General features: G+C 50.1%; 1 protein-coding gene across 1 annotated transcript in view; it reads left to right on the top strand.

Moving 5' to 3' along the window:
- The window catches only part of TRAPPC9 (trafficking protein particle complex 9), a 529,205-nt gene that overhangs the window by 145,855 nt on the left and 357,326 nt on the right, over nucleotides 1-26,024 (top strand). The window contains exon 17 of the mRNA XM_029923171.1: nucleotides 22,911-23,035. Coding sequence (XP_029779031.1) covers nucleotides 22,911-23,035 — 125 coding nt within the window. The remainder of the gene's footprint in view (nucleotides 1-22,910; nucleotides 23,036-26,024) is intronic.

The raw sequence follows: 26,024 nt of genomic DNA, 5'->3' as shown, positions 1-26,024 counted from the left end.
GAGAGAAGGAGACACAGAATTGGAAGCAGGCTCCAGGCTCTGAGCTGTCAGCACAGAGCCTGATTTGGGGCTTGAACCCACCACGTGAGATCTGACCTGAGCCGAAGTTGGAGGCTCAACTGACTGAGCCACCCAGGTGCCCCGACATTTATTTATTTTTGAAAGACAGAGAGACACAGATCATGAGCAGCGGAGGGGCAGAGAGAGAAAGGGACACATAGAATCGGAAGCAGGCTCCAGGCTCCGAGCTGTCAGCACAGAGCCCTATGTGGGGCTTGAACCCACAAACTGTGAGATCATGACCTGAGCCGAAGTCAGACACTCAACTGACTGAGCCACCCAGGTTCCCCAAGTCCTGGATTTCTGTGAGCCGGCACTCGCCGAGGGACTCCCGCACTCCCACGGAGGCACTCTCACGTGTGGGTGACTGTCTGCGTCGGGGTGCTCTGTGGGGAGGGCGTAGGAAACTCCCTCCTCCATGATGACGAGGCTGCTCTCTGCAAAAGTAGTTTTCCCCTGTGTAAGTATTTTGATGGAGATGATGTTGGTATTGGAATTCTGAAACGGCGTGGAATAAAGTGAGTGATGAGTTTTGTGGCCATCTGATTCTAGCATCTGGTCTGAACTAGGATTCTTTTATGGAAGGAAGAGGTAACGGATGTGAGAGAGCAGAGATTAAGTAAAAGCCTTGTAGTCTAGGACTTGAATAAAAATGCCAGTCGAGTTGTGAGGTGTTTAAAAATCAGTCTGTCTGCCCAGTGTACTGCCAAGGCCTAGACACTGACCGGCGCCAGAGTGGGGACTTTCCCGGTCCCCACGTCATGGCCTGGAAACCCTCCTCCCGACTCGGAGAAGCCCGGGCTCCCTGGAGACGTGGCCCTTCCCGGTCTGGAGCCAGAAGTGTCGGATGATATTGGAGCAGGGCGTGAAGGCTGTAGCAGGGACACACCAGATGGGCGGGGGTCATGTCAGGAGGGGCCGCCTGGAGGCACTGCCGCTGTCTGAGGGTCACGGAGGGTGACAGCTGCTCCATTCCTGCGTTCTTTGCGCTGCCAGAGAGAATCTCCCACCTTTGCAGACGGCAGGGAGCCAGCTCACTATTTTGCACGTGATCAGTAATGAGTGTTTGTTCTGCTTTTCTGTCCCCATGCACTGTGGGACAACCGAGCAGTTGATGAGGGGGGTCTCCCTTTACCCACGTGTTCCAGCTGGCGCTCCAGAAGGGATGGTGGGATCGAAGTACCTTCATTTTGCAGTCCACCAAGACAGCGGGCAGCCACATGACAGAGTAAGAGACAGCCGGACGCTCTGGGCCCCCTGGGGGAAGAGTACACGCCTCCCGAAAATCACACCTGAGACAGGGCAGCGCGCTAGGTCCACATACCAGTTTACAGGAACTCAGACAATAGAAAAACCTGTTCAACGACACCAGTCCAGACTAGGGTCAACTCTATAGCCTGGCGACCTGGTTCTTCAACAGGTGAAGCGCAAGGGGACACAGGGATAAAGTTGGGGACAGCTTGCACAGCGCGGTGAAGGTATCAGTGACACTCAGCCACACACTTAAAGATGACTAAAATGGTAATTTTGACCTTATGTGTATTTCATTCCCCCCCAACCAAAGTGATCAAAGGTCTTCCTGTAGTGACACCTGGCTGGCTGAAACTTAAACCGGTAAACGTAAACAACGTATTAGAAAATAGACGGCACAACCAAGCCGAGCGCCCCTGGCTCCCTGCTCAGGTGGGAGGACAGTCACGAAGAGCACAGGGCAGGGAGGACTCTGATGGGGCGGGGCAAACCCAGGCCACACCCCATGTCTTGTGCGGTGCTGTGGCTCCGGGGACTCTCTTAAGCTGTGCATGTTTACTTCATGCAGCTTTTATGATACAATGTTTTTAAAACAACAAAAGTGCTAGAAACAGATTCATAATTCATCAGACCAGATTGCAAAACTGTTTTTTTCCAAGGATTTTTTCATCCAGGCGTGGTCTTGAAGATCAGGCCAGGCTGTTGCACGCGCCTTTCTCCGGGGGACGTTTGAGCGCGATGAACTTTCAGTGACATCGACCAGTGAGCAATTTGCTTTCCCTGGTGCTGACACTCCGGGTGACAACTGTCTCCCAGGGCTGCTCCTTGACAGTGAACACAAGCCTCCCCTGCTTTGGTTTCCTTTCTAATCAATTAACTTGGGTTTCTCTGTACACTTTTTTGGCTCTCAGCATTTTAAAGAGAACTTTGATCTTTGCTGATAGTTTTCGTTGGATGTGACAACTGACTGTGGCATTTGACTGTGGGCCCTGGTGACACTCAGCATCCCAAATCAGGAGACACTAGATGGCATGCAGTCTAGTAGTGGGTCCTGCCCCCGGGGAACCGAGTCCCAGAAGGCGGAATGATGTGTTCAAGGCTCCACCTAATAGCACCAGGGGCCCCGCTCACTGCACATTTGTTGTACGTTCTGTGCTCCTTCCCTCTTAGGGAACGAGCGGAATAGTTCCAGGCCCATGCGCGTGGTGGTTGTAAGAGACGGAATGGCTGTTGTGGTTCTGTGGACACTTGGAGCCAGGAAACTGCCCTGGGGGGCATGTGGTCCTTGTACATTTAGGTGTCCTAGCGCCCTTGGCAGGGTGGCGGGAAGGAGAGGGCAATGTCAGACCCTGCTCTTCAGGTTACCTGCTGCTCTAGCATCTTGAGAAGATGCCGGCTGGAACCAGCTGCCTTTGTGAATGGCCTTCATTCAGTCTCTTGCACTTGGACGCGGTGGGGAGGCGGTGCTTGTCAGTGTCATGGAGGCCCCTTGTGGCCCCGCCCCCAGCCCCCGCCATTCAGAGATCTGGGATAGGCCTGCACTTTGTCGCCTGCTGCCCCCTCCTGCACACCTCTTCTCAGTACATGGCTTCTCTTCCCAGAGGCCACTGGGCAGGGCTCTCTGATTCGTAATCTGAGTACATGTGAATTTTCATCTGCCTGATCCTGGAGGAATAAGTCTCCTTGAATCAGAGGCAAATTCTTTGACATATGTTCAAGGTCGTCTCTCTTGGGGCCTTTAAATTTGACCACTAATTTTTTTTGGTAATTTTTAAAACTTTTTAAAAAGTTTTTATATATTTATTTTGAAAGAGAGAGCATGAGAGGCAGGGAGGGACAGAGAGAGAGAGAGAGCGAGGAAGAGAGAAAATCCTAAGCAATGTGGAGCCTGATTTGGGGCTTAAATCCACAGACCGTGAGATCACAACCTGAGCCAAAACCAAGAGTCAGGTACTTAACCGACTGAGCCTCCCAGGTGTCCCCTGACCACTGGTTTTTTAAGTCACAGTCTGTGGACACCATGTACCAGAGGCTGCTTGATACCATACAGGTTCCTCGGCCTGCCAGCCTTTCTTAGTCCATCTCTGAGGGCGCTGGGCTGAGGTCTGTGTTTCCAACAGAGTCCTTTGTGCACTGAGGTTGGAGCAGTTACGTACTGTCCCTCAGTAACTATGCTCAATCTTTGTCTGAAAATCAAGATATCCCAGGCCAGGGCCCTGCTCATCAGCCCCCTTAGGTCTGGGGGCCCCTTCGTCCCTCCAGACACGCCCGCACTGCCTTCTGTTTGGCTGTAGTCCAGCTAATGACCTTCCTAAGTGGGTCCTTTGCCCCTTTTTTTATGTCATATTGTCCTAAATGATTTTAACAGTGCTGTGCAGAGGCTCTCGAATCTTTATTTCTGCTCCTGAGTCGCACGGCTCTAGTGTTAGCTGGTTTCCTGACATGGTCACGCGGCAGTGCCCAAAGCTCACGTGTGTCCCTGTAAACTCTGATCCACTGCGCACGCACCCCTCGTCCTCTGCTCCCTCCGTGGATGAGAGCCGTCACTGTGGCCCAGAAGCGGGCTGCTCTGTCACTGCTAAAGCCCCATCCGCTCACACCCCTGCGTCCCGCCTCCCCCTGAGCCTGCAGACCTTATACGATCCTCCTGTTCTCCTGCCCCCTGGCCTGCCTTCTTGAATCCATCTTCCGTTAGGTTTTCGATTTTTCTCAAAAACCAATGTGCTCTGGCTTTGGCGTGTAAGGCCCTATGTAGTCTGGGCCCCGGCCCACCCCGGCCTCGATTTTGCTGCTGCTCTCTTGAATCTCACGCTGCAGCCGTTCTGAAATGCTGTGTCGAGCTGCCGCCTTTTCCTCCACCTGGAGCGCCCTTCAGCCTTCGCCTGTGAACCCCAGCTTTGCTCACCTCCTCTATGAAGGCCTCTCCTGGCCTTGGTGCAACCTTGGTGGCTTTGAATGCTCTCAGTTTCTCCCCCACTGTTCCTGAACCCTGCACCAGGCCTGGCTCAGAGAAGATTGCCAGCAAATAGTTCTTGGAAGAGGGATAACAAGCGTGTTGGGAAGCTGCATTGAGAGTTCCTGACCCTGAAGTCAGGGAAGGGAGAGTTGTGTGGGTGGGGATGTTCAGGCGTCGATTTCTGGATGCAGTGCCCTTGGATGGGGCCTAACTGAAAGGTGAGATGACACCAGAGGGTAGGGATGGAGGTGACAGGACAGAGGACACAGTGGAGAGAGAGGATCTGGCAAGGATGGTGGGATAGGCAGGCTGTGGGAGGCCTGAAACTCCGGTAAAGAGCCTTGGGCTTTATTGGGAGATCGTGGGGGGCCACGGAGAGCTTTTCAGAAGGTTGCTGCGATGGAGACTATTACCAGAGGCTGAGTGGGTGGATTCAGCTGGGTGTGGTGGGTGACAGGTGTAACCGTTCAAGGGTAAGGCATGAGGTGTGCGGCAGGAGAGAGCCTGGTTGGCTGGGGAGGAAGGCCTCCTGCAGGAAGGAGACTCAGAAGGCCGCTCTGGCCTCCTTCCCCGAAAGACTTTGTGAGTTTGCAGCGTGGTGAGTTCCTGTTGGAATTTATTCTGTTCCCTGGGGAAGCATGCGTTTCTTTCTTGCTTGAAGTGCCTCATGCTTATGACGCTTAAGACAGGCTCTGCCTGTGGGACAATGGGGTGCCTTCCGTTCTTGGTCCCGAGTTGGAGACTTGTGTAAACACCCCATTTTGACATTTGGCGTTGCATTATATTTTGCTTCTTCACAATTTAATGAGCTTATCCTCCAGGGCAGGCATTGATCTTGAGAGCAGGCACGGTGGAGGTTCTGCTCTCTCGTCTGGTCCCCTACCCTGGCACTGTGCTGTGAAATTGGGGCACCGGTCCGTGTCCTTGCCCTGGTCTGCCGTTCTCTCCGAAAAGAAATAGGAATTTTTAGAGATCTGTCTTGTATTTTTTAATCAAAGGTGGTTGGAATCTTGATGCCATAAGAATTTTTTCTCTTTATAATTCCTAGGTGCTTAGGCTTTCACAGATGTGACTTTACGAGGGTGGCCAAGGACTTTATTGGCTTGTATCTGTTTTCTGAGGCTAGAGAGTTTTGGGGACGGGAGGAGAAGGAGTATCGAGTGTGCGCCGTGTTACTGAGGCACCACCTGTTGGTCTTCTCGGATCTGTTGCCTTGACCCTGGGAGGTGGGCTGCTGTCCCCTCTGGCTGCATTTTGGCACCCATCTGGGCTTGGTGCCCGCAGCTCCGAGGCCTCTCTGTGCTGGCACCGGTTCCCGGCTGCCGCGACCGTGTCTGCCCCGTCGGGCTTCCTCGAGACACATGTGTAAGGACAGGGCCAGCGTCTTGTGTGCCTCACAATTCCAGCTCCTACCTCCATGCCTGCGCGTCTCCCTCGTCCCCTGCCCCATGGCACCCGGTTTCCTTAGGGCTCTGTCCAAGGCCGCCCTGAACTTGCTGAGTTCGTCATCTCTCAAGAGCCTCTCATCTGCCTGCCCGGCTTCCCCCATCAGCCCGCCCAGGCCAGACTTCCTGCACTCTTGGTGCGTGTATCTGACCACATGTCCCGTGAGGCTCTTCGTTCTGGGGGGAGGTTTGGCTGGTGGCCGTTCCCCATTCCCAGCCATGGTGGGTGTCCATTGTGCTCTCAGGCACCGTCTTTGCTGTTCGTCCCCTTGCAGGTCAGGGCTTTGATCTCACGGGAGAGCAAAGAGGCCAGGGCTGGCGTGGTGGCCGGCGCCCCTCCCGGCCAGCTCCGAGGAGACATGACTGCAGCCTGGGAGCCTTACGCTCTGGGAGCCCCTGCAAGGCCTTCAACAGTTCACTGGCCGTTTCTAGCTGAACCCTGCTTTGGTTCTGTGTTCAGTGGGTTACCTGCTCCCTTTCTGAAGGGAGAGCTTGCCGACACACCGGGCGCCAGCTTTCTGACTCACTGACAGTGACTTCACGGCTCTGTGGCTCAGCCAAGGGTAAGGTCTGCTTTCGTGGGAGCCCTCGGGAGCACATCTGTGGGTGAGAAAAAGCTTCACAACACCCCAAAGTTGAGGTCTTGCCCCAGACGTCTGTCTGGGAACCTGGGGAGGTGCCCTTATCCCCGGGCCAGTGTTCATCCCGCAGTGGGGACGCCGACTCCGTTCTTGGATTTAAATTCAGGTTGGAAGAGAACTTGCTGAACCGCCAGGATGGAATGAAAACCCAGGTGGCTGTCATTTGTCAGCAACAGGTGATCCTTTGCAGGCCCCTGGAGCGGAAGCCTTCCGGACCATTGATCTCACTGCCCTCACTGTTGCTTTTCCAGCCACGCTGGTGGTGGCTCGCTGGGAAGCAAATTAGGTGGGTGTTCAGCAGAGGGGACTCGGGGGGTTTTGTTTTTTGGAGAGAGAAAGGAATGGTTTTTATGGATCACTGCAGGCTGGTTTACTGTTAGCTCCTGCTGTTGATTGCATCCAGCCTTGTTAAGTTTGTTTTTAAAGTCTCTCTGTCCCCTTGACTGTGTTAACATTCTGATTGGCCTCCCAGCTGCTCACTGTGCTCCCCTTTCTCTGTCATCCACCTTGTTCCATGGTCCTTTCTAATTTTTTTATGTTTGTTTATTTCAGAGAGAGCAAGAGAGAGCCAGAGTGGGGGTGGGGGGGGGAAGGGCAGAGGGAAAGGGAGACAGAGAATCCCAAGCAGGCTCTAGGCTCTGAGCTGTCAGGACAGAGCTTGATGTGGGACTCAAACTCACAAACCATTGAGATCATGACCTGAGCCGAAGTTGGACGCATAACTGACTGAGCCACCCAGGCGTCCCCAATAGTCCTTTCTAAAGCAGAATCTGACTGTGATTTTTCCGTGTGATATCCAGGGTTTTGGCATTGACAGCTGGATGGAGTCCCTGATACGGCTGTGCTGTCTCACTGTGGCCACCTGTTTAGCCTCATTGCCCACCCCTGTCTCTCATTGAGGTTGTATTTCAGAAATAGGGTCTGACTTGTATCTCTCTGATGCGCGGTGCTCTCTGAGGTTTACTGTTTGAGAACAGACCAGTGGTTCTCAGACTTTCTAGCCCTTGGGGGTCATGGGGAGGGTCTTTAAAACCTCTTCCTGGCTCTCACCCCTCAACATTGTGACTTGATGGGCGTGGGGTATGACCTGGGCATCTGGGTTTTTAAAGTGTTCCAGATGAATCTTCCATGCAGCCAAGTTTGGGAGCCATTGATAGGGACGGTCTCCCCCTTTTGGGGAAAATGTTGTCATCCTAGACTGAGGTCAGTTGTTGGAGCGTCTGGGCTGGGTATTTTCCATTTCCTGTGAGAAGTTTGGACATTGGATAGGGCCAGTCTCCTCTCTGGATTATTGTTGAGGTTCTGGGATATTTTCTGTCCTTTGCTCCTTTTATATAAATTTTAGAATCAGTATGTCAGGTTCCTCCGGGTAGTCTGTTAGAATGCTGAAGGGGCTGCATGGACGGGAACATCAGTTTGGGGGAAATTAGCATTTTATGAGGGTCTTCTATCGATGAACATTGACCTGTCATTTGTCTTCTTGAATGTGTCTCAGGAACTTTCTAATTTTCTCTATGAAGGTTTTTTAAAGAATTTCACTAGATTGATTCCCAGATACCTGATTTTTGTAATAATGGTAGTGAGTCCTTTTATGGAAATACAACCTAGATGCAGTAGGGAGCACAGACGGCCCGTATCCAGCTGGTGAATTATTTTTATTCTCCTTCATCGGTGCACCCACTGCCCAGAACTTGATTGGGTAGCTTCTACCTGTCCGGTGTCCTTGAGCCTTGTCACTGGTGACCAGCCTGCACAGAGGTCATGGTAATTGTGACTTCTGTCGTCATCGGTTAGTTTTGCCTGTTCTTGACTTCTTGACTTCGTTAAGGAAGAAATATAGTATACGTTCTTCGGTGTCTTTTTTTTTTTTTTTTTTTTTTTTTGGCTTTAAACAAAAAAAAGGAGGTCAAAGTCCAAAATCAGTGTTAGGTGTTTGTTTATACATGAATATGTGCGTGTGTTGTGTGTGTGTGTATACATACACCACCTCTTATTCATCCATCCATCAGGTGATGGAAACTTGTGCTTTTTCCATCGTTTGACTACTGTAGAGAGTGCTGCTATAAACATTAGGGTGCATGTGTCTCTTTGAATTCATATTTTTGTATCCTTTGGGTAAAAGCCTAGTAGTGCAATTGCTGGATCACAGGGGAGTTCTGTTTTTTAACTTTTTTTTTTCCTGAGAGAGCGTGCATGTGCATGAACATGCCTGTAAGCAGGGGAGGGGCAGAGGGAGATGGGGAGAGAGAATCCCAAGTAGGCTCCGTGCCCTGGAGAGCCTGACTCAGGGCTCGATCTCACCAACTGTGAGATGATGACCTGAGCCACAGTCAAGAGTCTGACGCTGAACTGACTGAGCCACCGAGACGGCCCCCCCCTTTTTTTTTTTTTTTTTAACTTTTTAAGGAAACTTTACACTGTTTTCCAGAGTGGCTGTGCCTGTGTGCATTCCCATGTGCTGAGGACATTTAAGATCTATTTTTGTATCAACTTGAAGCATGGAATATACTATTGTTAAACATAATCACAGGGTCCTGCACTAGATGCCCAGAATATATTCCTCTTCTAATTGAAAGCTTGCACCCTCTGACCAACATGTCCCCATTTCCCCCGTCTCTCAGTGACTATCATTCTTTGTTGCTATGAATTTGTCCCTTTTTGATTCCACACAGAAGTGATATCCTGCGGTGTTTGTCTTTCTCGGACTTATTTCACTTAGCATGATGCCCTCAAAGTCAATCCGTATTGTTGCAAATAGTAAGACTTCCTTCTTTGTCATGGATTAGTATCAGATTGTATATAGCCTGCTCTTCTGTATATACCCTCTCATCTGTAGGTGGATATCTTGGTGGATTTTGTATCTTGGCTATAATGTTACAATGAGCATGGAGTCCCATATCTCCTTGAGATACTGTTTTCATTTCCTTTCGATATAGATTCAGAACTGGCTGAATCAATTGGTAGCTGCAAATTTTTGAGGAGTCTCCCACTGTTTGGGTTTTCTATTTGCCACCTCCTTGCCACCTCCTATCTCCTGTCTCTTCGGATGACTGCTGTCATGACTGGTGTGAGGTGATAGCTCATTGTGGTCTGATTTGCATCTCCCTGATAGTTAGTGGTGTTGGGCTCCTTTTCAGGTACCTGTTGGCATTGGTAGATCTTCCTTGGAAAAATACTCTGTTCTTTTCGTTTTTTTAAAAAATGTTTTTTGAGAGAGAGCATGAGCAGGGAAGGGGCAGAGAGAGAGGGGTACAGAGGATCCAAAGTGGGCTCCTCACTGACAGCAGCGAGCCTGATGTGGGACTTGAACCCATGAACCGCAAGATCATAACCTTAGCCCAAGTTGGATTCTCAACTGACTGAGCCACCCAGGCTCCCCCTTCTCTTTCTTTCTTTCTTTCTTTCTTTTTTTTTTTTTTTTTTTTTTTTTTTAGAAGTTTATTTCTTTTGAGCACACATGAGACAGTGCATGAGCGGGGGGAGAGGCAGAGAGAGAGAGAAAGAGACTGACTGACTTCGAAACAGGCTCAGCATAGCCACCGCGGAACCTGACATGCGGCTCAAAACCAAAAACCATGAGATCATGACTTGAGCCAAAATCAAGAGTTAGACGCTCAACCACCTGAGCTTCCCAGGCACCCCAGTTCTTCTGTTTTAATCGGATCGTTGATTTGTTACTGAGCGTGTGTTTTGATACTAACCCCTTATCAGATAGATGAGTTGCAGAGGTTTCCTCCCATTCTGCAGGTTGCCTTTCGTTTCGTTCATAGTTTCTCTGGCTGTGCTTAGTCTCACGTGTTGACTTCTGCTTTGGTTGCTTGTGCCTCGGTGTTCTTCAGAGACATGGCTGCCAAGACCAATGCTGCGGCAGTTTTCTTCTAGGAGCTTCATTGCTGGAGTTCTTCTGTTTAAGTCTTAATCTCTTTTGAGTTAATTTTCATGCCTGGTGTGAGATGAGGCTCCAGGTTCCTTCTTCTGTGCCTGGCTGTCCACTTTCCCCAGCAGCGCTTACTTGGGAAACTATTCTTTCCCCACGGAGTGTTGTTGGCTCTTCTGTGAAATGTTAGTTGACTGTCTCCATGGGAGTTTATTTCTGGGCTCTCTGTTCTGTCTCTGCATTGCGCGTGTGGCTGTTTTTACGCCAGTGCCATGCTGTTTGGGTCACTGCAGCTAGTACAGTTTGAAATCAGGACGTGTGATACCTGCAATTTTGGTTTTTTTCCCTCCGGCTGTTTTGGGCCCTTGAGGTCTTCTGTGGCCACGTTCAGGTTTTAGGATCTCTTGTTCTTTTTCTGTGAAAAAATGCATTGGAGTTTTGATAGGGTTTGTGTTGAATTTGTAGATGGCTTAGGGTAGTATGGACATTTTAAACGATATTCTTCCAGCCACGAACAGGGGATATCTCTGCATTTATTTGTGTCTGTTTTTCATCGACGTTGTACAGTTTTCAGTGTTCTAATCTTTCACTTCCTTAAATTTATTAAATTTATTCATAGGTGTTTTCCTGATTTTGATGTTATCATGAATGAGTTTTCTTTCCTTTTCTTTTCTTTTTTCAGGTATTTCATTGTCAGTGTTATAGAAAAGCAACTGACTTCATATACTAATGTTATTATCTCACAAGTTTATTAAATTCGTTGATGAGGCCTAATGTGTTTTTTCCCCCTTTGGTTGAGATTTAAGGATTTTCTATATTTAAGATCAGATCATTTGCAAGTAAAGCCAAGTTCACTTGTTCCTTTCTGATTTGGATGCCTTTTATCATCTTGCCTGATGGCTCTGGCTAACACTTCCAGCACTAAGTTGAATACATGTGGGAGTGGGCAGCCTTGTCTTCTGCCTGATCTGGGAGGAAAAGCTGCAAGATTTTGCTGTTGGGTGTGGTAACCATGGGTTTGTCCTATGTGCCCTTCATGATGTTGAGGTACGTTGCTTCCACACCCAATTCCGAGGGTTTGTAGCATGAGAAGATTTGAACTGGGCAAATGCTTTTTCTGTATCTACTGAGATGGTAGCGTGGTTCTCCTTCATTCTGTCAGCACGAGGCAGCGCAGTTACTGACTTGCGTATGTGAAACTGTCTTTGTGTCCTGGGGATAGATCCTACTTGATCATGCTGTATACTCCTAATGTGCTGCCAACTTCGGTTGGCTAATTTTTTTAAAGTTGATTTATTTTGAGAGAGAAAGGATGAGCAGGGGAGAGGGGCAGAGAAAGAGACAGCAGGGGAGGGAGGGAGGGAGGGAGAGAATCCCAAGCAGCGTGGAGCCCGATGCAGGGCCTTGAACTCATGACTGAGGCCACGGCCTGAACCGAAGTCGGAGGCTTGACGGACTGAGCTGGAGCCCCCGCCAGTGTTATGTCAAGGGTTTTTGCATCTGGTTGCAGCGGGGATATTGGTCTGTAGTTTTCTGGTACTGTCTTTGTCTGGCTTTAGTCTCCAGGGCTGGGTGGGCTGGGGAAAACGGTTCTTTACACGCGGGCGGAAAGCCCTGTGCAGGGGCACCTGGGTGGCTCAGTTGGTAAGTGTCTGACTCTTGATTTCTGCTCAAGTCATGATTTATGAGATCAAGCCTCACACTGGGCTTTGTGCTGAGTGTGGAGCCTGCTTCGGATTCTCTTCCTTTCTCTTTGCCCTTCCCCTGCTCATGTGCATGGGCTTTCTCTCAAATAAACTTTAAGAAAAGAAAAAGTAAACCTTGTGGCAGAAAGAGCAAAGCAAGTTCCTGGAATTTACATTTTTGGAAAGGTGTGTGTGTGTGTGTGTGTGTGTGTGTGTGTGTGTGGACTCCAGGTTAGTGGTTAGGAGCTTTTGTTTGCCCTTAGGTATTAACACTAATTTGTTTGGGAAGAAAAGTATTGTGGGATACCAGGGTGTATTTTTGATAACTTTTTAAATTAACGTTCCAACAGGAAACAGTCAGGCTTGTAGGTTCCTTGACTTGGCTGGCTGAAGACGGAAGTATTGGCATCGCCCATGTTTCGGGGATGCCCCGTGCTCATGCGGTGCCCTGAAGGGTACATGCCACACTCCGCCTGTGCTTTGAACTTGTTTCTAAGAGGAGAACGGGCACATGTCATCGTTCGCCTTGGGACACCACCACTCTCCCTGGATTATCCTGTGAAAAGGCATTTACTTCTAATTTCAAACTGGCAGAGCTCTGGTTTTGTTTGCCGGGTTTTTATCTTAAAATAACATATGCTAATTAAGCTTGTTCTACGGCTGTCTTTGGAGAAATGATGTTCATTTATTTGTGTTTCTCAAAGTAGAAATGGAGTAGTACATGTAAACAAGATGTAAAAGCTGTAAGACGTGGAGCGGAAACCCATGACGTGCTCTTCTCGCTCGTGCTGTGGGCAGGGACCCCGGACACCTTCCCCAAGGCGGGTGCAGGTTGGCAGAGCCAAGACCCTGGTCCCACCTCCAGACTCCAGTCAGCAGTCCACTTGTGCAAGACGGGGCTACCCTGCGGTGGGAACCCAGGGCCTCGGGCCTCGTGGTACCGTGGGGCTCTCCTCCTCTGTGCGCATGGGGAGCAGGCCTGGGCCAGTGGGGCACGGGGGCCCTGGATCACCCACAGCTGCTTCGAGAAGGAGAGAGAAGGGCCAGGCTACCACACTGTCCTCCTGCCGGTTGTCCCTGGGTCCTGGCCAAAAAGCTCACTGTTTCCGGGTTGGCCCAACAAGGCCATGAGGGACACACCTCTGTTCAAAGCAATCCATGCTGGCCACCTTGTTCTACAGAGAAGGGGTTTATTGGTGTTTTGGAATATAGTCCTTGGATAATTATTCCTCCATGAAGTCATTTATTCACAAAATTAGCAGTTCCTCTCCTTTTGATTAGGAGCTTCTAGATGTGGGCTTGCAGCTTGGGCAACCCCATCAGGCGGCTTCAGGGGGCTGTGCATCCCTGCCCGTCTGAGTGATGGCCCTGGAGGTTTGCCCTGTGCCACCTGAGGGTGTGAGGGGTTTCCCGTCACTTGAAAATTGAGGGAAGGACATCTATGCATTTGTTAACCCAGCAGATAGGCCCCCGTGTAATATGTGCCGGACAGATGGTTCAAGTACAGATGGAAGATGCACCGTTCCTGCCCCGAGGTGCTTCTGACTGGGACACAGGTTAGCGCAGGGCACTGTGGTCCAAGCCGAGGTCTGTGCACCGTGGTCAGCGGAGCGCTGGGGAGGCCAGCGGCTGGGAAGTGTTGGCTTCTCTTGAAGATGTTGCAAGAAGAGAAGGCTGCATTCCCGGTCACATGTTTTAGGCCCTGTCTCCAGGGGCCGGAAATGTCCTTATCTGGGGCTCAGTGTCCCCTGCTTCAGTAGTATCCACTGGAGCATCTTTGGAGGAGGAAAATTGAATACTGTCCTCCCAACCGAAGTAGGAAATGGTTTTCACGTTCTCTGTGGTTGGCCCTCTGTGTGGCTGGGGACTTGGAGTCTGTTCCCAACAGAGGGGACTGCTCCCAGAGGACTGCAAGGAAGGAGCGAACTGGAACTTGGCTCTGCGGCATGCTGTGTACCTCGGGCGCTGGGAGGAGGCCTTGCTGTGGCCGGACTTCTGCACCTGCCCCTGGAGGAAGGGTGCATCGTGTGCGGCCGGGTGGAACCACGCCTGGCGTTCTTTCATCCGGGAAGCCAGATTTTCGGATGTGCTCTTTAGTTTTTTTACATTGTCCTGTTTCTCCTTTTTAGAGGTCATGCCGTATTCTTTCTGAAATTGCCCACTCATTTATGATGGTCTCTTCTTCCTTACTCTTTTGAGTCCTTTTGATTACTTGCAGACCTGAACAGCTCATTAGTAACTGTTTTGGAAAATCAAATCTGTGCTTACCTTATGACCCGGCCATTTTACTCCTAGAAGTTTAACCCAGAGCAATGAAAGCGTATGTCCTTACGGTGACTTGGACTCGTGTTCAGAGCAGCTGCATTCGTGGTAAAAACGGGCCGCAACCTGAGTGTTCATGAACAGGTGAACGGGTAGCAGTTGTCACAGCTGTTCCCTGCAACTCGCTTCAGCAATTCAAGGGCGTCAAGCACGGACACATGTAGCACGTCGGGATCGGTCTGAGAGGAGGACGCCCTGTGGGCCAAGCCGGACAGGAGACAGTATGTCGTGTGTGTGATGCCGTCGGGATTAACTGTGGAAAACACGAACTCCTCTAGGGTAACAGCAGTGCCTTTGTGGGCCGGGGAGGAGGCAGTGGGGGTGGATGTGGAACGCGCAGGGAAGCTCGGTTGGTGGATACGCTCACTGTCCCCGTTGCAGTGATGGTGTAACGAACATCAGCTCCTCCAGTTGGATGCTTTAGGCTTCGGCGGTCATTCTGTGCCAATCACACCTCGGGGTGGGGGGTGTTGAACAGCTGCGGTCGGGGTGGGGGCAGAGCTGCGGACTTCCCCGGGAGGGCATTCACAGGGAACACCTGGGAAATGGGAGGAGCCAGGCTGTCCCTGAACAGGACCCCAAGTGTGGTCCTGGGCGCAGGTGGGTGGAGGAAGCAGGGATGGGAGATGGGCTGGTCCTCTCCTCTCCTCTGCTTGTTTCTCTGCTCCCCTTGGGGTCGGCTCCTGAGCGGGGGAAGAGGCAGGGGAGCGGGTGGTAGTGACTTGTGAGGAGAGGGAAGACTCACCTGGAGGCCACCTTACTCGGAGCGTGGTGTGAACGGGCCCCCGGCGTGCGGTCTCGGGTCTGAAGGCAGCCTGCTGGGCACGGTGCACGGCTTCCCACCCACCTTCAGGTGCCCGTGTGGAGAAGGCAGACGGGGGTTGAGCCTGGAGCGGGGCCTGGTGAGCACGAGGGAAGAGCCGGCAGGGGAGTGACGGGGGGCGGGGGGTTGTCAGTGCAGGCCAGGCGTCCCTAGCCCCGGCCTGCCGCCTGTCTCAGCGTTACTGAGGCACAGCCCCTCCACACGTGCGTGACTGTTGGTGGCTGCTTGTGCCCGGCCGCCACGTGAGTAGCTGTGGCCGAGACCTGTGGCTTCCAAAGCCTCAAGCATTTGCTCTCGGTCTGTGGTTTGACCGTGGAATCTAAGGCTGGAGAGGGCGGACAGGGACGTGAGGGGGCTGATGGGTAAAGAAAAAGTGCAGGGAGTAGATGGGAGTTTTCAGAGGTCAGAGCGGTTTTGGAGAGGGAGTGTGGGAATAAATGAGTGAGCTACCGGAAAATGAAGAGCAAAGAACCTATGGAATCCCAAGCTCGTGTGTGGGGCCTAGGATAGCAGGTCGGGACCCACCTAGACACTTCATGTGCTCACCGGGTGGTTATTCGGCATCACGGACACGAAGGCTCCTGAGGTGCGTGAGCACAGGGCCTGGACTAGGGAGTCGCCACAGGATTGAGACGAGCGTCCAGCGGAGGGAGGGGAGTGGCAGAGCAGGGCCGCTGTGGGTGTGGGGACTGTTTTGTCTGAATGGTGTATGAAGGCTGCCGTTTCTACATGCATTTGCTTTCTTAAGCCGATCCTAAAGTTTCTGAATGAACCAACGCCCTGCTTTCTCTTTGGAAGTTGAGGATGAGCACTGGCTAATTTCTGAGCCAAATGCTTCTACTCCTTTGGTTTTCTTAAGGATATTTTATGATCACCAGATGGGCTTTTTTCCCCCCTTGGCACCCATTGATTTTAAGAATAAATGAAAATGCGTCTTCAAAATATGTCCTACCTGGAACAGCACACTCTCACAACCTCCCCCGGGAGACTGGTGTCTCTCTTTCCTTTTGTAAATGTATTTTGTCCTAGTTATGTTGTATCCCAGTTCCTGTAACTTGCCACAAAAGAAATTTATACTCCGCCTTAAGCATTACTTTCTTTGGAAAGTTTGCAAAATGGACCCATTGCTTGAGCAGATCCACCAGTAGAGGTGCACACTAAGCCATTGTGGGGCTCCGTACGAGGCGTTGGGGCTGCATGGTGTGCAGGAGGATGCGTGGGGCACTGCACAACATTCTGGTGGGCAAGCTTCCCTGGGCGCCACCGGGGGACTGAAATACGCCGTTGCGGTTTTGCCGGGTGGTCACAAATCCGACCGTCCTGGGTTCTGGCCCCACGTCTGACGAACTGCACTCTTACTGATGTTCTCAGACTCTCCAGTCTCCTCCTCCGTAGGGTCGAGAAGACCGTGCTGGCCTGCAGGGAGAGAGGGACCTTCGATGGCCCCTCCAGGGCCTGGCACACGAAGACACCGTCACTGCCCCTCTTCACTGCAGCTGATGGTTGTGACTGCCCCACGGGCCCCACTTTGAGCTGCCCTCCTCCCAAGTTGTCACCGCAGTCATGCTAGAGCTGAATTTGGGAGTGGGTTATTTTTGCACACAGAAGTGTGTCTCTGAATTGCCCTCAGAAATGCTCTTAATAGAAAAATTGAGCACTAGAAACAGTAGCTCTGGAATTCTCTCAAGCTCTGTTCGATTCATGGTGACCGAGCAGATTCACCCCATTCTTAAATACCCTGAGAATCTGCTCCTCTCTGGTCTTACTAGTCTGCCTTCCTCTGTTTGTAACTTTTTTGGTCTTGTCTTCCCAGTAATTGTCATTCCAATCTGTTCTCTGTTCTATTTGTGATGGCCCGTGCTGGCAGAGAAGTTGCCCGAATGAGTGAGCAGAATTTTTTTCCCCTGCGCCCAGCCCAGCTGGCGAGCCGCGTCTCCACGGGCGCGGCGGGGACTTGCTCCATCTCCTCCCTCAGCCCCCTTGCAGCCGGCCCTTCTCCTCTCCAGCCCCGTCCTCGGGTGGGCCGAGGGCTCATCTTCCAACCTTCCAAAAGCTGCCTTCCGCCTCCGCTCATACTTCCGCATTCCCGGTCTCTTTCACCCGAGGTTGGGTCAGGGCAGGCTAGTGCATAAAGGAGCTGTGGACTGGCTTCTGTAGTATTGTTCTGAGCTTGAAGATGATAGGTTTTTGAGGTTTCTTTGAAGTTTTGAGGTCTGTGTCCAAAAAGGAGGCACGTTTCAGATCAAATTTTCAGCTTTTTTTTTTTGCTAAGTGCATATCCTAGATCCTTCTAGCTCTAAGACAGGGCAGATTTATATTTTCATGGATTACCTTGGGTTGGTTCCCATTTTGAAGCCAAGAAAACAGAGGTTCATAGGATTGTGTGACTTGCTCAGATTCGCTCAGCATGGTGGGAAGGATACCTATGTCTTCGTAGCGTATGATTCAAAGGAAGATACCTCCACCCTCTGCTTCTCCCCTCTAGAATTTATACACGAATCTTCTACAAAGACCACATGTGGCCCTTCTGGTGTCTCCTGTCTGGATCAGCCACTGTTGATGGGATGCTTCCATTTCCCGTCATGGCTGGTTGCCCCCCGCCCGGCCAGAACGAGGTGGGTGGAGGAAGAGAGGAGAGGCGGGCTTTAATACACCTGCGCCCCCCCCCCCCCCCCCCCCCCCCCCCCCCCCCCGCCAGGGCTCTGGACCACTTGCAGAAAAGGAGACCTTAGCCCTGTGTTCGTGTGAAAAAGGATTTGTATTTCCACAGAAAAAAAGAATGGTTGTGATTGTGTAATTTGCTGATGATGGGAGCTGAGCTTTCCCTGGGGAAGAGGAGAACACGCTGAGTCCCAGGCTGTGTGTGAGTGTGGGAGTCCGAGACAGTGCTCGCATTCAAAATACTTTTGAGGGGCACCTGGGTGGCTCAGTTGGTTAAGTGACTGACTTCGGCTCAGGTCATGATCTCATGGCTCGAAGAGCCTGGAGCTCCTTCAGTTTCTGTGTCTCCCTCCCTCCCCCCCTCCCTCGCTCCCTCTTTCTCTCTCAAAAATAAACAAACATTAAGTACAATTAAAAAAAATACTCTTGGGCACCTGGTCCTAACTCAGTAGAGGATGACCTAGGGGCTGTGTGCCTTGAGCACTGTGCTGGCTCACGGGCCCATCTGACCTGGTGTCTAGGGGTGGGGTGCTGACTAGGGTGGGGTTATGTGTTTCAGTGTCCGTGTCCGTAGCACTAGCCCCCTTAGGCCCCGTGGTGTGCTGAGAGTGTTCTAGATGGTGCCCATGGTACTGGGGGAGCAGGGAGGGGAAGCTGTGGGCTGGGGCTTTGCATGATGGAATTTTTGCCCACCCAGGACTTGATGGTTGACTGTCACTTTGGGGTGACGGGATTTTTGGTGAACGTGGTGTGCAAATGGGTGTCACATCTGACCCTGTAGCTTAGTCCTTGCCTTCATATTGACTGGGGCTTTATGATTTGCTAGACCTGCATGAGCTACTGTAGGGGATAGAGTAGTGAAGCAAGAATTGTGTCTTCAAGGAGTCTATAGTCCATTAAGGAATCTAAGACATGTTCGTAAGTTACTCTGATAATAACACCTGTTTTTGTTGAACGCTTGCCAGGTGCCTGGCACTGTGACACATACTTGATATGTGGTAACTCGTTCTTGCAGAGAAGCATGCAGTTTATGCATTCAGGTCGTTCCCATTTTAGGGATGAGGAATTGAAGGCTCAGAGTTGAAGTAACTTGGTAAAGATGTCTCCGCCAGCAGCTGCTGGCCTCTCTGCCTTCCCGTCTTCCTGGACACGGGCCTGCATGCCTTAGGCCCGGGCCTCGCGGTACGCAGGTCGTTGGACTCCAGGAAGAGTCCTTGCTTTGGGCCACAGTGACTAGGGGACACGTGATGGAACAGGCAGCATGTGAGCTCACAGCAGGATGTGAGGGAACACAGAGATGGTGGTCAGAGGGAAGAGAACTGGAAAAGCACGAAGATGAGAGAACCCGGGGTGGAATCGGGGAGACAAGGAATGGCTTCTGGCAGAATTGCCGGAATCCGGTTGGAAGCACAGATCTACTTCAAAGCCGGGCTGTGGCCCCTGTGAGCCTGCTTTATGTCCAGTTTACCTTCACTCACGGGGTCATCTCTGGGGGCCTCCCCTAAAGCTTCTGGGACTTCCTTCCGCTCTGCTTGCGGGACACTGAATGCCGGTGTTCTTCCTACTTCGTCCTGGGAGTTTGTCAGAGGCTCTGCCCCGGTTCTCAGCTTCTCTGTCAACTCTTTTGAAATCTGCAGGCACCCTGAGGTGTGTAAAGAAATTTAATGCCACCTCTGGTCTCTGTATTTTTTTCTTTGGCCAGATCATGGCCCTCTGGTTACTCACTGCCTTGCTACTTCACCAGCACCTTGAAGAGATTTTTATTTTATTTTATTTTATTTACTTATTTATTTTTAATAGTTTATTGTCAAATTGGTTTCCATATAACACCCAGTGCTTCTCCCCACAAGTGCCCCCCACCCATGACCATCAGGCCCCTCCTTCCCTCCCCCTCCCCCTTCAGTCCATGGTTCGTTTTCAGTATTCAATAGTCTCCCATGATCTGTGTCCCTCACTCTCCCCCGCTCTCTTTCCCCCTTCCCCTCCCCATGGTCCCCTGCCAGGTCTCTCCTGTTAGACCTATGAGTGCAAACATATGGTATCTGTCCTTCTCTGCCTGACTTATTTCATTTAGCATGACACCCTTGAGGTCCATCCACTTTGCTACAAATGGCCAGACTTCATTCTTCCTCATTGCCATATAGTATTCCATTATGTGCGTGTATGTGTGTATATATATACACACACATGTATGTGTATATATATATATATGTATACATGTATATATACTACATCTTCTTGATCCATTCATCAATTGATGGACATTTAGGCTTTTTCCATGATTTGGCTATTGTAGAAAGTGCTGCTATGAACATTGGGGTACATGTGCTCCTATGCCTCAGCACTCCTGCATCCCTTGGGTAAACCCCTAACAGTGCCATTGCTGGGTCATAGGGGAGTTCTATCAATAGTTTTTTGAGGAGCCTCCACACTGTTTTCCAGAGCGGCTGTACCAGTTTACATTCCCACCAACAGTGTAGGAGAGTGCCTGTTTCTCCACACCGTCGCCAGCATCTATATTCTCTTGATTTGTTTATTTTAGCGACTCTGAATAGACACTTCTCCAAAGAGGACATCCAGATGGCCAACAGGCAATGAAATGATGCTCAGTGTCACTCATCATCAGGGAAACAAATCAAAACCACACTGAGGAGATTTTAAAGCTATTGTGTGTACTGTATTCTTCTCCGTGGCTGAGTTGCTCTGAATTGTCTAGCCTGCTGTCTGCAGAAGTCATGGCCAATACTCACTTTGGCCCCGTTGCAGTCTGAGCCATTCGAGGGACCCAGCCATCCAAGTTGCTATGTGGATAGTCCCTGGGGGGGGGGGGGGTCGCATGTCTCAGGGTCAGTTATTGCCACTCTGTCCTTGGGAGGTTATTCATGGCTCTTCTGCAAGAGGGGGGGCAAGTTCACAATCCACAAAATACCTTACAGATAGGCCTTGACATCTTCTCAACCTCACTTTCTGCCATTTTTTTCTTCTTTTGTCCCTGTTCCCATGTATCTTAAGCCAAAATTAGTAGTAGTTCTCACACACGTGGGCTCTGGTAACTTGTTCTGTTAGCCTGGTCTACACTAGAGGTCTCTCTTCTTGATTGTTTCCAACAACAGTTACTTAAGTTACCAGCACCTCCGACCTGTCCATATAAATAGACTTGTTTGCACATGGAACAGTGTCCCAGAAAGTAGAGGGTCAGGCACACTTACTTGTGCATCCTGAGCCTACTTGAAAAAACAGTTAACATTTTTTTGAAAATAAAAATAGAATTGTGTTTTTAAAACCTTTTATGGTGAAGTTAGAAACAGATTCTGGAGGTGAGTGGGGGATGGGTGACATAGGTGAAGGGATCAAGGGCACATGAATCTTGAGCCCTGAGCAGCGTATAGAATTACCGAATCACTATATTGTTCACGTGGAACTCCTCTAACTCTGTTAACTATATGGGACTAACAAATGATCTGCTATAAATGATAAAATGATATAAAACAAATCACAGTTTGATGAGTTGTTATGAGGTAACACTCTTCTCTGACCTGAATCAAATTCTAGAGCTTTGCCAGCCAGATAGCTTCTCATGTGCCCCATCTTTACCCCCAGAGGAAACACCATCCAGATTCTTAGTCAGTACTTAGTCTTGTTTGCTTACAGGCTTCGCACATGCACATACGTCCCTACATAGAATAGTTGATTGCTGCCCATTTATTTAAGTTTCTCTTAAGGTGCAGGTACCCCTGCTTTTTCCTTTCCCTAGTAATTAATCTGTTGAAGAAGCCGGACATCCAGCCCGAGGAGGCTCCCACAGCATGGGCTTCTTGCTTGCATGCTTGTGGTGCACTTTAACGTGTTCTTCTGTCCCCACTGTGTTTCCTGATAATGGGCAGCTGCATCCAGAAGCTTGATCAGGTTCACCTCTGATCCTTTGAGGAAGCGGTGGTCTTGTGTTCATATGTCAGGAGATGGGGAATGCCCAGTTGTTTCTCTTGTTATGATGTTCCTAATCGCTCATGCTCATTGTGCGGATCAGTGGTTCTCAACCAGGGACGATTTTGCACCCACTCTGTTTTCCAAGGGACATGTGACAATTCCTGATTGTGGCAGGTTGTTACCGGCCTCTTGTGTGTGGAAGCCCGAGATGCTGCTACACATCCTGCATGCACAGCCCCCAACAGACAGAACGGTCTGGCCCCACATCTCCATGTTGAGGTTGAAAAATCCTGGACTAAGGGTTGTAAAATAGGATTCCAACTTTATCAATTCCTTTTCATTTTGCTAGAATACTTTTATATAGACACATGCTGCCTTATCATGGCATTATGGAGTTGTACAATTCATAAAAGAAATAGAGTTTAAATACTTGATTCTCTGATTTACCAGTTTTCAGGAAAATCAAGACTCTCCTCCACAGGTGGCCTTTGACTAAAAAAAAAAATGACAATGAATACACGGATTAAATGTGGATTTAATTTTTTTAATGTTCTCTTTATTTTTGGGAGAGAGAGCATGAGCGAGGGCAGGGTGGGGAGGGAGGCAGTGGATAGAGGATCCAAAGTGGGCTCCACACTGACAGCAGGAAGCTTGATGTGAGGCTAGAACTAAAGAACCATGAGATCATGACATGAGCCGAAGTCAGATGCTCAACTGACTGAGCCACCCAGGTGCCCCTAAATGTGGATTTAAATTGTATCCATTAAAAACGGATTAAAACCTACTTGAAGAGTATCCATCAGTTGCAATTACGATCACTTCGAGTTTGAATTGCCTGCTCTTGAGCCAGCAGGAGCTTCTCGTGTCAGGTGCAGAGATCTTTGACACAACTCTAGTTGTCTTGGTGTTTCCTTGCTCTGGTGTAGACCAAGGTGTCCAAACTTACCCGTACCTTTCCTGCTGCTGACTTGGCATATCGTCCATTTCTTTGAGAAGCCCCAGCTGCTTTTCCCTAAAAGTACGTGAGTGAGAACTCGAGACCAGGGTCTGGACACCAGGAACACTCACCATACTATGCTGGGGATTGTTTCTAAGTCTTCATGAGGGACAGAGCCTGGTTACATGGACAGGTTGATATGCATGTAAAATTATCTGTTTTCTTGTGGTTTGAAACTGCTACCTGAATTCAAGTTCAGGGAAACAGATTTAAAAATATTCCGTTTTCTCTATGTGCTAACAACATCTTAAAATTTCACTTGTAGATGGAATCAGCGTGAGCGGCTTTCCGCTGTGCAGTCCATTTCGACAGGTCGTTCGGCCTCGAGCGGAGAGCAAGCCTGCAAACGCCCCCGAAGGCGGCAAACCGGGAGACCCGGGCCACGGGAAGGTGAGTCCCCCCCCTGCCCAGGCACGCTCTGCTCGGTGGCTTGGGCCTCTCGGTTTCGGTCACGCCTTTTTGGAGGCAGAGTGTTGAGTGCTGTTCAGAAAGGGAAGGAAGAGAATCGTGTTGGTGGAAAACTGGTTCCTTGGTAGTTTTCAGGGTGGAATGTTTTGGAAAGCCATTAGAACAAAGCTTGTGTGACTGTGTTGTTGCTAACTCTTGTTTTCGTGAAATCCTGGGAGTTTGGGGGTTGAGTCAAGGAGTGCAGAATATTTCCTACCTTTTACCTACTTGTTTGAAAACTGTATTTATTGAATAATCATTCTCTGTATTCATCGCCTAAACTGAGTCTCTTGGCAGCCAACCACCAGTTGGTTCCTAAGTGCCAAGGAAGCCAAAATTAGCACCCAATAGCAGTGCAGAGGCACCGGGCACTTCTGGCCCAGCAGAGACCGCTGTTTGCCAGGAGCCCTAGGAGACGTCTGAGCTCGAGCTAAAGTTTCGAGTCCACAGCATTCGGGAAAGCTGTTTGTCCGCACCTGCCCGGGGACAGGGTGTAATGAGGGCACAGAAGGTCTTCACAGCCATGGCAGGGGGCTGGGAGGTGGGAATGGGGTGGCGGGGTACAGCTGGGTCACCAGAACAGCTTGTCAAGTAAGCATGTGTTGAGGCCCAGCCTTGTGGGTACTGCGTTGATGCCAGCATTTGGGGGGCGTTGACCGATGGAACCCATCTGCCGAGCCAGCCAAGCTGGTTATGAGTTCATGGTATGGAGAATCTTGAGCATGGATGCTCTCTGAGGAGAGGTCGGGGCAAGGGGGAAGCCAGCTGCTTTTAGTTGACGGAGGGCCTGTCTGTGGACGGAAGTCACAGGAGTTGGGTTTCACAGAGCCAGTGGTGACTGGTGTAGCTGGGAGCTGTCCAGCCCCTGGACACAGTGGCTTGCCTGAGGTGTCCGGCTCCTCTGGGAGCCAGGGGACTGGGATGTGGGGAGACGCTTCCCACCAGGGGAAGGAAGGGCTGCAGGGGTGACGGAACTGCAGAGCACGGGATGCTGGCGGGGTAGTTTGTGGCATGGAGCGAGGGGGAAGCTGCAGCAGTGACGCCCTCGTGGGTCCTTGGGTGTGACGTCCCCTGCGGTCTCCGATGGCCAGCCCTGGACTGTTGTCAATTGTCCCCCTGCCCAGGCCGCCCCCGGCACTTGCCTCTGCAGCTCCGCTCTGCCGCCACGTGGCCCCCCACGGGACAGACTCTTGGAGTTGAGGGCAGGACCCCCAGATCCCAGAGGTCCTCGTTCGGAGTCTGTTGGGGAATGGAGGCCGCAGCGTCAGTCCTGTTTTCTTGAATTGAGTGTTGCAGGGCTGGATGCGCCGCAGCTCTTGGGCGGTGATAAGTGTGCATGGATGTAAGGGGAGTGTAGACGTATTTAGATGAAATTGCTGAACTGTAGTTACCACTTGCTGCGTGCAGCCTGTGTCAGGCCCTTGTCGTGAGAATGCGAATGGTAAGTGCTACACTAAACTTTTTGAGTAGGTGGTCTCCTCCAAAGACAGAACCGTGCCTCTGAGGCGAGGACACCATCAGTGCCCCACTCCAATCCCTGTTGCACTGCGACAGCTGTCTTTGTGTCTTTTCCTGAATTTTACTTGGAAACAGAGTCTCAACGCCTCCTTAAAAAAATTTCAATTCCAGGGGAGCCTGGGGGGCTCCGTCGGCTAAACATCAGCTCAGGTCATGATCTCCCAGTTTGTGAGTTCGAGCCCTGTGTCAGGCTCAGTGCTGACAGTTCAGAGCCTGGATCCTGCTTCGGATTCTGTGTCTCCTTCTCTCTCTCTCTCTGCCCCTCCCTCCCCTCAGGCTATGTCTCTCTCTCAAAAATAAACATTAAAAAAATGAAAAATTAAAAAAATGTAATTCCGGTGTAGTTAACATACAACGTAATATTAGTCTCAGGTGTGTAAGATAGTGATTTAACAATATTCCAAACAACACCTGGATCTCCTCAGGACAAGCGCACTCTTAATCCCCTTTGCCTATTTCCCTATCCCTTCTGGTGACCATCATGTGTTCTCTCTAGTTAAGAGTCTGTTTCTTGGTTTGCCTCTCTTTTTTTCCCTTTGCTCATTTTGTTTCTTAAATTTCACATATGAGTGAAATCATGTGGTATTTGTTTTTGTCCGACTTCACTTAGCATTATACTCTGTAGCTCTATACATGTTGTTGCAAACGGCAAGATGTCCTTCTTTATGGCTAATATTCCATTGTGTATTTATGCATCTTTATCCACTCATCGGTCAGCAGACCTTGGGCTGCTTCCATAATGTGGCTGCTGCTGATAATGCTGCTGTAAACATTGGAGTGCATGGATCCCTTTGGATTAGTGTTTTATATATTTTTTTGTAAATACCCAGTAGTGTGATTCCTGCATTATAAGTTGTTCAGTTTTTAACTTTCTGAGGAACCTCCATATGGTTTTCCGGAGCGGCTGCACCAGTTTGCACTCCCCCAACCGTGCGTGACAGTTTGCCTTTCTCCACGTCCTCACCAACACCTGTTGTTCCTTGTGTTGTTGACTTGAGTCCCTCTGACAGGGGTGAGATAATTCCTCCTGACCGTTTTGATCTGCATCTCTGTATGGTAAGAGATACTGAGTGTTTTGTTTTGTTACTGAGATGCCTATGACATTTTAATTACATCTATGACCATAAAATAATGTGTTCTATAGGAATCAGAAACGGATGGCATTAAATCAGCTATATACCTTTGCTTTTGGTGCTAAGGAGATTTCACCAGGCATTTATAAGGATGGGAATAACAGATTATTGATTAGAAAACTAATATGAAAACATGAACTAAATTTCTTTTTTTTCCATAATATTTTATTGTCAAATTGTTTTCCATACAACACCCAGTGCTCTTCCCCTTAAGTGCCTTCTACCATCACCACCACCTCTTTTCCCCCTCCCCCTTCCCCCTCAACCCTCAGTTCATTCTC

The sequence above is a fragment of the Suricata suricatta genome, chromosome 15 (assembly GCF_006229205.1).
Source record: "Suricata suricatta isolate VVHF042 chromosome 15, meerkat_22Aug2017_6uvM2_HiC, whole genome shotgun sequence".
Lineage (NCBI taxonomy): Eukaryota > Metazoa > Chordata > Mammalia > Carnivora > Herpestidae > Suricata > Suricata suricatta.
Note: the sequence above shows the minus strand (reverse complement) of the source record. Positions and strands in the feature narration are given on the sequence as shown.